The sequence below is a fragment of the Muscardinus avellanarius genome (genome assembly GCF_963383645.1).
Source record: "Muscardinus avellanarius genome assembly, chromosome: 6".
NCBI lineage: Eukaryota > Metazoa > Chordata > Mammalia > Rodentia > Gliridae > Muscardinus > Muscardinus avellanarius.
Genome location: NC_137791.1, coordinates 98,135,323 through 98,150,652, shown reverse-complemented (window position 1 = coordinate 98,150,652; position 15,330 = coordinate 98,135,323). Strand labels below are relative to the sequence as shown.

The 15,330-nt window shown below is 42.8% G+C and overlaps 1 protein-coding gene across 2 annotated transcripts in view; it reads right to left on the bottom strand.

Annotated features, from left to right (window-relative positions):
• The window catches only part of FRYL (FRY like transcription coactivator), a gene marked incomplete at both ends in the record, with an annotated part of 144,964 nt that overhangs the window by 63,706 nt on the left and 65,928 nt on the right, over positions 1-15,330 (bottom strand). For both annotated transcript variants that reach the window (XM_080697003.1, XM_080697004.1), the window contains 8 exons: positions 1,456-1,559; positions 2,225-2,375; positions 3,309-3,421; positions 4,295-4,379; positions 7,006-7,174; positions 8,748-8,888; positions 9,455-9,714; positions 14,575-14,743. In XM_080697003.1, coding sequence (XP_080553129.1) covers positions 1,456-1,559; positions 2,225-2,375; positions 3,309-3,421; positions 4,295-4,379; positions 7,006-7,174; positions 8,748-8,888; positions 9,455-9,714; positions 14,575-14,743 — 1,192 coding nt within the window. The remainder of the gene's footprint in view (positions 1-1,455; positions 1,560-2,224; positions 2,376-3,308; positions 3,422-4,294; positions 4,380-7,005; positions 7,175-8,747; positions 8,889-9,454; positions 9,715-14,574; positions 14,744-15,330) is intronic.

Here is a 15,330-nt window from a genome sequence, read left to right as displayed (position 1 = left end):
CCAGGTTCAATCTCTAGTAACCCCCCTCAAAAAGGTAATAATGTCAACTCCACACATCCTTATGTTCAGTTCACAGATTTTTCCTCCTAGAATATTTTCAAACAATGGTTGGTTGAATTGACGGATTTAGAAATCATGACTACCAAATGCCTACTGTATACAAATGATGTTCACAGAATGTAATATAATAACTAGTTTGTTATTTTTTTTTTTCCCCAGTACTGGGGATGGAACCCAGGGGCAGTCTACATCCAAGCTACACCTCCAGCCTGATTTTTTATTTTTATTTTGAAACAAGGCCTCATCGAGTTGCAAATGGCCTCACTAAGTAGCAGCTGAGGCTGTGAACTGTGATCCCCTGTCTCAGCCTCCCAAATGCTAGGGTTATATGTGTGTGGCACCATGCCCTGCTATGTAGTTTTTTTTTTTTTTTTTAATTGGCTTACAGTTCTTTCATACTTTTAATAGTCTATTGTCCTAGGCACTAGGAGGAATCAAATACGCTTTATTTTATTGGTGCTGGGGCAGGGGCAGTCTATCACCAAGGTATACCTCTAGCCCCATTTTACTATTTTTATTTTGAAACAGGATCCTGCTAAATTTCTGAGGCTGGCACCCAACCTAGGTCCTTCCTGTCCAAGCCTCCCAAGTACTGGGATTACAGGCATGTGCCATCATCCCCAGACAAGTTTTAAATGTCTCTTGTCTAACATTTAGTGACTGTTTAGAAAATTACTTTTAAATCACACCAGATTTACATTTTTAAAAAGACATGGGATTTATTTTGGTTCCTAGTGCATAAAAGAGAGTAAATTTGTGATTACCAATGGAATGAAGTCATACACATAGAATAACTGTTTGCACCAGGAAAATGTATACAAAGATGGCTATCTTGATTGCTTCAGGAAGCCAGTCCTTTAGGCCTGGAGGGCTCTGAAGATGTGCGAGAGCTCACGTGTCTGTTGCAGAGGGCACGTGGAGGGGCAGGTGGAGTCATCAGGCTGCCAACAGTCTAATGCTTTGGGAACCATTTAGAATCTATTTCCATATTTCATTTGCTTTGATCCTAGAGGTAAATTAATTTTACTCTTGCTATGGCTACAGAATTTCTCGTGGGAGGGTGTATATGTGTCAGGGTGGGTACAGGATTCCTGTCCTTTCCGTTGGAGAGGAGTGAGACGAGGGACAATGTGGGCTAGGGTAAGCTCCATGGCGGGACACCTGCTTCGTGTGCCTGAGGCCCTGGGTTCAATAAAAAAAAAAAAAGGACAGTAGTCCCGTTTAGACAACTCCAACTAGATCAGGAGAATCAGAGTGAAAAGTGTCAAGGAAATAACATGTAAAAAGATAAGAAACAGAAACATCTAAGAACTTCTTAAAAAAAAAAAAAACAACTGCCTTCATTCATGTTGCCATGAAGACGTAAGAGGAAGGAGTTAGCTATGAGTCCATTACCTATAAAAATTGCATGAAGAAGAAGATGGAGGTAGCTTCCCCATTCCACCTTCACACTGTGGTCGATGATCAGGTCCGTCAGAAGGATCACTGCAATGTTACACCTGTGGCAAGTCAGAGCATCGTTACCCACTTACTAGGCCTGAGGAAACCTAGAGAAAAACTTGTACTGATGACTCAGACTTCAACATGGAAAGACATAACTTCTAAAGGAAAAAAAGGGGGGAAAAATCACAAATGCAGCTAACAGAACTATTAAGTTAAAATCATAGCTTTAGAACAAAACATTAGGGCTCGGGCTCCCTGAAGCCAAGGGCCAGGTTTTCCATGTCTTTCAACCTTCGGACCTAGCACAGTGCTTGCCACAGAGCAGGTGTTCAGTACATGTTTGGTGCATTAATCCTGAAAGATTATATCAGTTATTTCACTGTGATTTTACTCAGTGGAATTTGGTTTCATTCAATTGAAAGTAACAGTGCCGACTACAAGAAAGTCATGTTTTTCAGATATAGTAACTGGGTCCCAGAAAGGTCAAGTAACTATGCCAGACACCCAGAAAAGCAGTAGCGGAACTCGACTCGATGCTACTCATTTTGTGAAGAGAATACTGAGACTTTGAGGTTATCTTAAAATCAAAACAGGTTGAGCTCATTTGTTGTAGCATCTCAATAAAGAAGACTGCTTCTATTGTGTTGTCAGATAGCGTACAGAAAGCTGAAAGTGCTCAGCAACGTGGCTGATAGAAAATAGGAAGGATGCTCTGGTCCACCTGTGAAGAGGTAATCCAGGTGATGACGTTTCAGGCACGTAATCCACCAGTGGTGACCAGCAGCCTCCAGCTGGTGGGAAGGGCAGTGGCTCTCCTTGGTTATGCTCCATCACTTTCAGGCGCCAATTAGAATAAAGTGGCATTGAATCACCTATCAAGATAAAATGATCTCATTTTCTACACCATCTAATTTCTGCAAATATGAGCAAACTCTAGTAAGACACCAACTACTTATAACATCAGAAAGTGATAAAAAATAACTCCCACCTATTTCAACACGTTTGCTAGGAAGACCTACATATTACCAGATTAAGCAAATCTGAGATAGAGGGAGAAGGAGAAAGGTCAATTCAGGTTTCATCCTTTCTATTAAAGAAAAAACCACATGGGTACTTCCTTCTGATTCCCTAATTGGTGGTGATGCCAGGAGACCACATTTTAGGTGAAACTACCTCGTAATAGGGCCTCTGGGAAGTTATGCAGTTCTCAATTTCCTGACACAGGGCCAACACAAACCCATCTTTTGAGGAAACCTGCTCAAATACAGTGGGGCTGCAGGGTGCAATACAAATTGACCCCAGGAAATGTGAATTCTGTGTGACGTGGATAAGTCACTTAACCTTCTGGACCTCAGTTCCATCGTGCATAAAGTGAGGAGATTGGATCAGATCATCTCCAGCGTCCCTTCCTAGTCTCAAAGCTTGCACTCTTCTAAAGTCATGAGACGCTTTGCAAGTTGAAAGGGAGAAGTTTGGTAGTAAAATGCAAATCTACACAGGAAGAGCAAACCTGCTAAAAACACCAAGCTGTGCCCAGTTCTAGGCTGCCGCCTGAGAGCCAACTCCATGTTTCTTTTGAGTTATTTATGCGGAAACTGTCTTTTGTTTTGTAATTTCTCCTACTTAATGTTACTTATTGAAATTATTCCCTAAAACCAAGACATTTCAGAGTATGTTGGAACACCACTAGTGGCAGTTAAATAGTCTTCTTAAAAATTTATTAGAAAACATATTTACTAACATTAATCTATTTAACAATGGACCTCATTGTTATAGCTATATAGAAAATATTTGGAGTTTATTACTTTTTTCTTCTTCATAAGATCCTCCCGAGCTGCTACTGTATCGAGATTCTAGTCTGTGATGTTGTCGAGTTAAATGACTGCTTAGTCCACTGTAGATGTCCAGGTGCACGTAGCTACGGAAATGATCACGGTAGTCAATCACAGCTCATGGTGAAGTGGTGTTTATACTGTTTTACTTTCCACGTTTAAAAAAGCACTCATGACACAAAACAGCACCAAGATTTCACAAAGGTATACATTAATTGCCACCTTATAATTCAAAAGCTTGAGCTTTTAAACATTCCTCTTTAATGCATAGTCTGGTGAAACCTATTTTATATAAAATACGAAAGTAAATATTCGTTTAGAAAAGTGACAAACACTGTAAGCATTTCCCACGCTGGGCACAGTGGTGCCTATCTGTAATCCCAGTACTTGGCTGGGACAGGAGGACTGCAGGTTTGAGGACAGCCTCAGCAACTTAAAAAATAAAAATGGCTGGGGGTATAGCTCAGAGGTAGAATGTCCCTGGATTCAATCCCCAAGCACCAAAAACAAAACAAAACAAAACAAAACACCACACACACACACAACAACAACAGCAAAAGGAAGCTGTCCTCCACTTCTTCATCCATTTGAGTGTGTCATGTCAGCATCTTTAATGTAGAGACATCTACAATATGGAAAGATATTTCACTAGAATTTTGTTTTTGTTTTTGTACTGGGAATTGAACCCAGGGGCATTCTACCTCTGAGCTATACCCCCAGCCTATTTTATTTTTTTATTTTGAAATAGGGTCTAAGTTGTGGAGGGCCTAAGTAGCTGAGGCTGACTGCTAACCTGCAATCCTCCTATCTCAGCCTCCCAAGTACTGCGATTATAAGCATGCCAACATGCCTGGCCTTCTTCCCTGGAATTTTAACACAACAGAAAACACATTCCAATGCAGAGATGCGCAGTTCTGATGACAGCCAGGAAGACTCACAAAGAACAGAGAGGTACTTACCTGTCTTCAAGGTTCTCCTTTATGGGCTTATTATCAGGGTTGCCATCTGTGGGAGCTACCATTGTATTGCTACTGGAAGTAGTTCCTGTAATCAGAAATAGAAAAGGTACGTGTTGATTGAAAACAACCAAAGAGGGCAAAAGATTTCAGTGGAAACTCCACTGAAATGAAAGCAGAGTGATTTCTCAAAAGTAACGGTACTCAGTTGGGTGTGGTGGCACCTCCCTCTAATCCCTGTACTTGGGAGGCTGAGGCAAAAGGATCAAAAGTTTGAAGCCAGCATTGGCAACTTAGTGAAACCATGTCTCAAAGTAAAAATAAAAAAGAAAGAATGCACTGATAGTGACTGCAAGGGAAAGGAGAAAACAGCAACAGGCTTTGGGCAGTTGAAAACAAATGGACAAGAAGTAATTCTTAGGAAGGCAGGTGGTGGGAGAGGCCAAGCAGCTTCTGTATTGAATCTCCAAAAGGCTCAGTAATGAGGGGCATCACTTATCTGGAAGGGGTCGTGGTTCCCTGAAATGCTAGAAATAGGACAATGGTTGAATATCCATTTTAGAAGTAGTTGGTTCCAAGCTGGCCTGTGTGGCATGGCTCTGCAATTTCAGTACTTGGGAGGCTGAGGCAGGAGGACTGCAGGTTCATTGTCAGCCTTAGTAACTTGGCAAAGCCCTCTGCAAATCAGCGAGCTCCTGCTTCAGAATTAAAACAAAGGGAAAAAAAAAAAAAGGCTGGGGGTGTAGCTCAGAGGTAGAATGCTCTCTGGGTTTCACTTCCAGGACCAAAATAAAAAAAGAGGGGGGTGAGAGTAATTGGTTCCCCTGAATCCACCTCCTTGCCTCTTATAGCTAAGTAGCTGGTTGTGCCCACTTCCAGAAGAGGCCTTTTCTGATGAAAATAAATCAGAAGATTCCTGGACTAGGGCACACCATGTATACCTGAAAAAGGAAGCACCTTATTGAAAACAGGGGACGAAAAAGCACATGCTAAAATTTAAGACTGATCTCCTGTCCTGCACCTTCTTGGTCTTCCAGAGGCTTGAAGTCTGTGCATGTGTGTGAATCAATACATATGAGCCAGATGCCCATCTACTGAAAGCAGGAGAGTTTTCTCTGGGAAACCTGATTATGAAAGACCCAAGAGAAAAGGCCTGCAGCTGTCCATATCATTGACATCATGATTTAACAAAAGACAGACAACTCGTTCCACAAATACCACAGAACTTGTCAGCTCAACATTTGCTCCTTAGGAAAAGACAGATCTAGAGCTTGTAGGGCTTTAGGAAAGCTCTTAGAAGACAAAATAATAGCAATGTAAAGAAAACAGGAACTTCTGCTGGGAGAAGAAAATTTTATAACTTTATCAGATATAGAAAAAGTCCAATCATGAAACATGAAAAAGATACTATTTAAAAAACCCTAATTTTGCCGGGCGTGGTGGCACACGCTTGTAACCCCTGCGCTTGGGAGGCTGAGACAGGAGGATCGCACAGGTTTGAAGCCAGCCTCGGCTACTTAGTGAGACCCTGTTTCCAAATAAAATATAAAATAGGTTTGGGAGTGTAGCCCGGAGGTAGAAAGCCTCTGGGTTCCACCCCCAGTACCACCAAAAAAAAAAAAAAAAAAAAACAAAACCCCACAACCCTAATTAAAAAAAAACTCTTTTGAATTAAAATTATACTAACAAATGTGAATAATTCAATAAAAGTGTTATCAGAAATGATAAAGAAAGTAAACGAAAAGACTGATAAAAATAACAAAAGTCAATTATGAAGATATATTTAAATATTTCTAATTAAATGTTATTGACATGCTGAGAGCATTCAACATAAACTCAGTGATAAAGAGCTTCACAGAAATTTCATCCGCAATAGCCTAGTACTATGCTGATTTTCATCAGAAGTTACTTTCTCAGTGGCATAATTTCTCCAGTTCTCAAAATATTATAATTTGATAACTATCTGAGGTGGTAAATGTGTTAATTAGATTTAATCATTCCACATTGTATTCATAAATCATAACATCATTCTGCATTCCCTAAATATATATAACTATAATCTATCAATTTATAACAACAAAAAACCCCAGGATATACACTCACTTGATTGGATGCAATGTATAATATATACCCAAATAATTATACCGTAGAATTACATAAATAGTTTCAGCAAGTAAGCATGTTACAGATTTAACATTGCTAGTTATCTTTATTAAAAATAATTGTATTGGGATATATAAATATATATTACAGTTCTGAGTAAGTATGTAAACAGTTTCCCAATGTAATATTAAGGCTCTCTACATTGTCAAGTTTCTTTACTTATATGAGGAGTTGCCAAATCTTGCCAAATTAATTACTTCATATGATTAGTATTTGCTTTTGTTTCTCAGGCATGATACTTAAAGACACCGATGGTTGCTAAAATAAACAATTGTGTGAAGCATCTCTCTCTTCTCTTTTTGTGGTACTGGGATTGAACCCGGAAGCATTCTACCTCCAGACTACACCCCAGCCCTATTTTTAAAAAATTATTATTTGGAAACAGGGTCTTCCTAGGTTGCTCAGAGCCTCACTAAGTTGCTGAGGCTGGTTTCACACCTGCAATCCTCCCGTCTCAGCCTCCCCAAATACTGGGCTTTCAGGTGTGCGCCACCACCTCCGGCTGTGAAGCCTCTTTCAACACAGAGCAGCTGGCTCTCGGCGTGTCTCACCTGAGGTGACAGAAGGGATCTTGTAGCTGGAAGTGATGCGGTAGTAAGGGGGGTTATCCATGTGAGTGACCCCCGAACTGACGGGCTCGGTCAGCTGGAGCTCACTCACCAGCTCTTCCAGCAACTGCATCGTTTTGTCTCTACCTAAGTAAACGATAACCTTCTTCACCTGTCACAAAAGAAATCGTTCAGAAAACACAAGATTTTAATCTTAGAGATCTGTTTTGAGACAAATTTTATCAAAGTCAGCTTCGAGTCTACGCGGAGGATACACACACACAACCAAAATGTGTAGGTGTTGATCCGCAACAAGACCCTGGCCAGCGTCAGCAGAGCTGTCCCGCTAGGTCTCAGCAGCAGGTCTAACTGGGATGAGACAAATATGCTATCTGTAGTTCCCGCAACTTTATGCATTTTTATTATTTGTGTGCTCTTTTCTAAACAAAAAACAAATGTATTTTGCTTTTTTAAAAAAAATTTTGGAAACAAGGCCTTGCTAAATTGCTGAGACCAGCCTCAACCCTGTGATCCTCTTGTCTCAGCCTCCCCCATGTGCTGGGATTACAGGGGTGCACCACCAGGCCTGGCTGCCTTAGCAATTTTAGGTGGGATGAGCAGCACAGATCTCGGGGAGAAGTGGCTCCCTAGGGAAGACCTGAAGGTGAGCGTGGCGCAGTGTGGCTGAGGAGGAGTAAGAGGGCTGGTGCCCAGGCCGAGGTGGGGATTCCTGGTGTGGGGGCAGCAGTCAGGGCTCAGCCTGGCACCAGGGCAGGGGATCTGGGGAAAACACGAGGGGATGTGGTCAGAGACGTACCACGGGATCGTGTGGTTTGGGACCACACACCTACCTTTCCCTCAGTGCTTCTCAAAGAATACTAATCTTAACAACAAGCCTTGGAAACGGTGTTTGCAGGCAAACGGGGGAAATGCTGACTAAAGCATGCTACTAAACGGTGTGTTAAAGTAGGATCTGGAAGCACTTTAGAGCAGCATTCTGAAGAGCCAGTGTTCTGCAGAACACGCTTCGGGGAGATGCTCCATGTGACCGATAGCTACATCGGAACATAAACACAGTGTGCGCACGTGGGCACATTCAGTTGAGCCCCTACGTTTGACAGTTTCTGAGCACCCTCCTAACATAACATGGACAGATTTCTGCACTGCTTTTCCCGTGGAAGGGAAGGCTGGTGGATCCCCCATTTAGCCTGCTCTTCCTTTCCTCGTCCTTCCCAGGCTTCCCCTCGCTCCCAGCAGCCTCCGGTGCTGAGCTTCCCGTCCCCATCTGCTAACCACCCACGACGCCAGCCGCTGCCAGAGAAGCTCCACACGTCCCCAGCCTGGTGGCCTCCACTTCAATACCACTCTTTCAAGTGTTAGCGCGTATCCTTTCAGACAGATGTGGTTCCTTGTTACTCACGCTCAGTACTCTGTAATGTTCCTCTGTAGTCTTTATCACAACTGTACTCTGTTAACTTATTAATCCGTTAAATAAACTAGGTGGAGGTTTGATGAATAAAATCCCTATCATCCATCGGATTGGAAGGCTGGGTACCTGGGACAGCACCTGGCCTGTGACGACCTGAGAGCGCTGGCTGAATGAGTCCGCAGCAAGTCCATACGCTACCTCTCCCCTCATTCAGGCCCTTGCTGGCCTCTACGGTGATGGCTGCCCATACTCTGGCCTAATAAGACACCTAATGAGATAAATATTTTTTAAAACCTAAAAGGGCTTGAATACATACGTAAGGCAAGAGGCTTGGTTCACTATTGACCCCGCAGATGCTGATCAGAAAGTGCAAAATTATCTTCAGGTTCTTGGGCCAGCCGTCTGCAAGCGTCGTCCACACGTTCTCCACCTCTGACCAGGCCAGCTCGTCGCCATACTAGACGCGGCGGACAGAACAGAAACTTCAGTAGACCCAGAACGTCACACCACAACAGAGACCTTGACATTTCATAGACATCTCTCATCTTTCCAACACTTTGGAAAAAACAGTTATTTCACTTACTAGATCTATATATCAACATCACTAATCAAACACATGTTAATTAAAAGTAAAATATCTGGCCGAGCGTGGTGGCGCACGCTTGTAATCCCTGCGCTTGGGAGGCGGAGACAGGAGGATCGCGCAGGTTCGAAGCCAGCCGCGCTGGCGTAAGAGACCCTGTTTCAAAAATATAAAATAGGTCTGGGAGTGTAGCCCGGAGGTAGAAGGGCTTCCAGGAACCCCAGTACCACCAAAAATAAATAAATAAATAAATAAATAAATAAATAAATAAATAAAAGTAAAATATCTCTCAAGAGGTTTCTTTGAAGAGGGGGATTTAGAACACATCATTTCTGGTTGGTTGTCGCAGATTATCTCATCTCTGCATCTGCTTCTAACCAGCTTTCTTCTCCCAACTCTGTAATTCTGGGCAGCAATTACAGGCACATGGTCCAGCTTACCTTCGCTGTCATGTACATCAGATTGTTCAGGACCATTGCAGTGGCCTGTGGGGACCCCCAGCCTTCTCCGCGTAGCCAGCGCCTGCTCGTCACCATGAGCTCTCGGTCTTTTAAGGACTCATCCTCATCCTCGTCACGTCGCCGTGCTGTGGGCAGAGGCTTCAGGTCCACCAGCTCGATGTTGTTCATCCAGGGCAACAGGTAGTGCAGCATGACCTGCCGCCCCGCAGGGTGCGCTGTCTGGATCCTCTGGCTTATCTCTAATCAAAAGCAAAGCAAAGGAGAGAGCTGAGGCAAGGTGCCCTCTGGCCTGGAGTTAATGTCAACATCTCCACTTGGAAGTGAGGAAGCCAGACTGGATTCATTACACCCAGCACTTACGCGAGCTATTTCTCCTTCTAGTAAATCTCACCTCACTGACACTGTAAGAAAAATTGATGGCTGATATAAATCGTATTAAAATACCTAAATGTCTGCATGCTGTTGGGATTGGAAAATGGTGCACACTACATAGAAAGCAGTGTGGCAGCTTCTCAAAAAACTAAAAAGAGATCTAGTGTACTATCCAGCAACCCTCCTCCTGGGTATATCCTAAAGCACCGAGCAGAGACTCAGATATTCATATAACATGTTCACAGCACTCTTCTAGTACATATACGGTAGATTATCAAACAGCGTTAACAGAAGAAAATCCTGTCACGTGGTACGATGTGGATGAACCCTGAAGACACTATGATAAGTGAAATGAAACAGTCATGAAAATATAAATACAGTGAGACTCCACTTTTATGATGTATATAAAGTAAAATGGTGACTACCAGTGTTTGGGAGGAAAGGAAAAAAGCAGCTAGTTGCTTGGTGGTCATAGAGTTTGGGTTCTACAAGATGAAAAAGTTCTAGAGATTTGCTTCACAGCAGTGTGCACAGAGCTGACACTTTTGAACCATATATTTTAAAATCAACAAGCTGGTAATAAATAAAATTTTCCTCTTCTGTGCCTTCTCTGCACTTGGCCTTATTCATTAGGAGGCATGAATATGGAAGACAAGTGATTTAGAAGTGGGCTTTGGAACAGTATGACCCTGTGAATAATCCTCCAACTCTAACACACACACACACACACACACACACACACACACACACGCACACACGCACACACGCACACACCACACCACCGATCCATGATTGCTTACTCTGTAGAGAGAAGAGAGCAAGAGTTGCCTCAGGGCATCATTGTGCCTCAGCCTCCTGGCACTGGGGCTCACAGACGTGCACCACCTCGCCTGGCTTCAGTCTTGGCATATAGGTATGCTCGATTCTTTGCTTTACACAAAGGCCTCCTATAACTATACAAATCTAACTACCTATGAAATATAAGATGTGGAGCTATGAAAACAGGTGGATGAGAAGATCCTGACCAAGAAGGAGCCCCAGCGGGAGCAGGCAGTCCAGGTGGGAACCTGGGAGCACATGGACGGAGAGAACAAATCTAACAACGGCGATGGAGAAGATGTGGTCCATCGTAGCAGAGAATTAGAAAGTATTAAGTTTCTGGAAATCAGGAGAGAGAAATCTAAAGAAATATAAGAGAGTTAATACCTATGGTTGTGGGAAACAGCAAGATTGAAGACCAGAAGATGAGGATGAGATGTAGCAGTCAGGAGGCATCTGGGGAGTGTACAGCACAGGAGCTGGCCCTGATGGAGGACACAGGCTATTGTGAAGACCCGGGGCAGGCTCAGGGCTCAGGACATGGGGACAGTGGATGTGTGTTCTGAAGTCAGGCTGTGGTGCAGAGGAGGAGGAGGAGGATGTGCCGAACCAGGCAGCCAGTGACACTTCAAGTTGGCTGTGCTGGTGCTGGGGAAAGGAAGGAGCAGTCCCCCACAACTTTATTTATTTATTTATTTATTATTTATTTATTTATTTACTTATTTTTGGTACAAGGAAATGAACCCAGAAAAATTCTACCTCCAGCCCAATTTTTAATTTTTAAGCAGGGTCTGGCTAAGTTGCAGAGGCTGTCCTTGAACCTGAGATCCTCCTGTCTCAGCTTCCCCAGTCCTGGGATTAGAGGTGTACGCCACCACACCCAGCTGCCCCCACACTTTAAAGGGTTACAGTTTATGTTGACATCTGTACCCGTAATAGTAAAATCCCTGATGAACACTGTTCTCATTTCACCTTGGAAACAAGGGAAAAAAGCACACTGATCAGGAGTCATTCAGGTTCACACACTAACCTCTCCATTTAGGGAAAAAGAATTTAAAGCAAAAGAGTTAAAACTAGCAGATGCCAAGACATCTGCTAGTGTTTGGAGACAGAACTGAAGAAACTGTGACAAGGAGACTGGGCCATGGGCATGGCCTGTGCCCGTCAGTGGACACCCTACCCCCTGACAGGGTCTCAGAGACCCAGCTGGACAGCCCTGCTGTCTGCAGGAGCCTCTAGCAAAAGCCCAGTGGCCGCACAGGCAGAGTGGAAGTGGCCACTATTTTGCAGTGACGACCTGGGCATAACATCCTGGAAGGGATGTGCTGTTGAAAGAAAGGGCAGTCCGTGGCTGGTGCCACTGCCCAGAGCGAACCAAACAGGCAAACTGCTTCTCAGAATTGAATGTGAGGTCAATTGGATTTTTCTCCCACTCAGGTTAATTAGAAATGGAAAACAAATCGGATCTGCTGCTTGAATGAATGCTGTGGGAAGATGACAGGAGCAGTCAGGCCACTGTGCTTTGAGCCAAAGGAAGGAAGGACACTAAGCAGAAAGAACTCTGCAATCCCCTGGGTGTAGCACTCAGGCTAGAACAAGGTCCTGCTGCAGGGGACAAGCTGCAAACTGGCCAAGCATCTTTTGTGCTATAGTTAAACCTTTTCAGTTAAAAGATAAGGGAGTTTGGTTTCCATTCTTTTGGGTAGATACCCAAAAGTGGTATTGCTGGATCATATGGTAGGTTCATTCCCATTCTTCTGAGGATCCTCCATACTGTTTTCCAAAGTAGTTGCACTAATTTGCAATCCCACCAACAATGCATTAGAGTTCCCACTTCTCCATATCCTCACCAGCATTTGTTGTTGTGTTTTTAATGATTACCATTCTAATTGAAGGTAGGTGAAATCTCAGGGTAGTTTTGATTTGCATCTCTCTAATTGCTAATGTTGTTGAACATTTTTTCATATATTTATGCCATTTAAATTTTTTCTTTTGTGAAGTATCTATTTAGTTCACTGTGTATCTCTGTTCATGGCTGCACAATTTACACTTGTCAAGCTATGGAACCAGCCAAGATGGCCACCAATAGATGAATGAATTACAAAACTATGGGATATATGCACAATGAAATTTTACTCTGTCATAAAGAATAAAATTATGTCATTTACAAGGAAATTAATGAAACTGGAGAACATTATGCTAAGGAAGATTAGTCAGACACACACACACACACACACACATACACACACACACACACACACACACACACATCGATGCTCTCCCTAATATACGGAAGCTAGGGACAAAAAGGATCACAGGAAGGAGAAACCACAGATGAGTGAATATGGTGACTTTACTGAGGAGACGGAAGGGGGAGGAGGAAATTCCCTAACGTACGTGATGCACATTCACAAACATCAAAGTCAATCACTAAGCCAAACATGAGAAGGAGGGAGAGGGGAAGGACTGGGTGGGAATTGGGGAAGGGATACATGAGTGATGTGTGCATGTATGCCTCTATGATCTTGTACTTCATTAAAATGTATGACTACAATGCATCAATAAAAACATTTAAAAATAAATAAATGATAAGGAAGGCATGCCAGGCATGGTGGTGCATGTCTATAATCTCAGTACTTGTGAGGCCGAAACAGGAAGATCGCAGGCTCAAAAGCCAGCCTCAGCAGCAGATTGAGATCCTGTTTCAAAATATAAAAATAGGATAGAGCCGAGGGTGTCATTCAGAGGTAAAGTGCCCTTCGGTTCAAAAGAAAAAAAAAAAATTAAAATGACAAGGCACTATATTGCAATGATGCTTCCATCAGACAGAAGGTTGGACTAGATGGACCCTAAGGTTCCCCTAAAGCTGAAGAGTGCTGGCTTATGACACAGGACTGCTTGGCTGACATAGCCCTGATGCTCCTGGTGGGACTAGCCATTGGCTTCAAGGAAAGGAAGCATGACCAGGTTAGCAGTGAGGGATGCGAGCAATGGTTTTGCTCAAGGCACTGCATGCCCTGTTCCTGTGAGGTTTCATTTATAGAAAAACATATGTATCTTTATCCTTCCCTGTCCATTTTGTGTGGGGGGTGGTTCTGGGGTTCCTGGAAACCCTTCTACCTTTGGGCTACACTCTCAAACCTATTTTTATTTTTTTTTTAATTTGGAAACAGAGTCTCATAAGCCAGCGAGGCTGGCTTCGAACCTGTGCGATCCTCCTGTCTCTGCCTCCCAAGCGCAGGGATTTAAGCGTGCGTTACCACGCCTGGCGTTTCTGCCTATTTTTATTACCAATACACAAAATAAAGTATGCTCAGGAAGTTCTAAGTCTACTGATGAAAAAATTTTTAAATTTTTTATTGGTGCATTGTAGTCATACATCTTAATGGGATACAAGATGGTAGAGACATACATGCCTGATGAAATATTTTATTTTATTTTATTTTTTGCGGGTCTGGGGATGTCACCCAGGGGCATTTGACCACCGAGCCACACCCCCTGCCCTATTTTTATTCTTTATTTTGAAACAGGGTCTCACTAAGTTGCAGAGGGCCTCACTAAGTAGCTGAGGCTGTCCGCGAACCGCAATCCTCCGGTTTCAGCCTCCCAAATGCTGGGATTACAAGCGTGCGCCACCACGCCCGGCCTGATGAAATATTTTAAAAGTGCATGAAGCTCTTCTTGTTTGTTGACTTCTCCCTCTCCCTCCCTGGAGTCCTGTAAAGACTCTATCAGCAAGAAATCTAAATGTCAGGGTAGATTATTGAGAATTCTTATTAAAGAAAAAAACTCTTAAAAACATGTTTTGCTTTGATTTGACCTCAAATTTAGTATACTTAAAACTTTCTAATAATAGACTTAAAAAAAAATGATTGCAAAATAAAAACTAACCAGTTCAGTGATCATACCTGAGAAAATGGCCAGAGTGAGCTCAGGATATGCCCTTGCTAATTCCTCAGACAGCTGATAATAGGAAACAGAATACAGATGCGGCAGAGGGGACAGCTGGCTGAGGACTCCGTCTGTTCTCTGGACCTCCAATTTGTGAGCATAGCGAAACATCTTTGGCTCCAGAATCTACAGGGATGCAGTTCCATCAGCGTAAGTTAATATTTTATGGGGTCCTCTAAACTTCAGCTATAATTTAAAAACAAAACAAAACAAAACTTCTCCCAAGAAATATTCCAATTTAAAACTTATGTTGTTACACATATTATAAAGCATACTAATTTCTAATGCCATAAAATGTTAACAAAAGAGTAAAACTGTTCAAAAGGATTTCATTCCTTGTGTTTAATGCCAGTGATAAGGGCTTGGTAGCAGAGTTAAAAAATAACTTCAGTAACTTAATGTACAATTAAGACAGTTTTACCACTTTTCCAGCTCTAAAATATGATTATACACAAATATATAAAAGTGAAGACAAACCTTTTTAACTGATTTTGCTTAATCAGAGATCAAATATGCGACATAAACTAATATTTCTTTTGTCATTACACACTATAAAAAGCTATACCACAGCCAGGCGTGGTGGCGCACGCTTGTAATCCCCGCGCTTGGGAGGCGGAGACAGGAGGATTGTGCAGGTTCAAAGCCAGCCGCGCACGCTGGCTTAGGAGACCCTGTCTCCAAATTTTAAAAAATGTAAAAATAGGTCTGGGAGT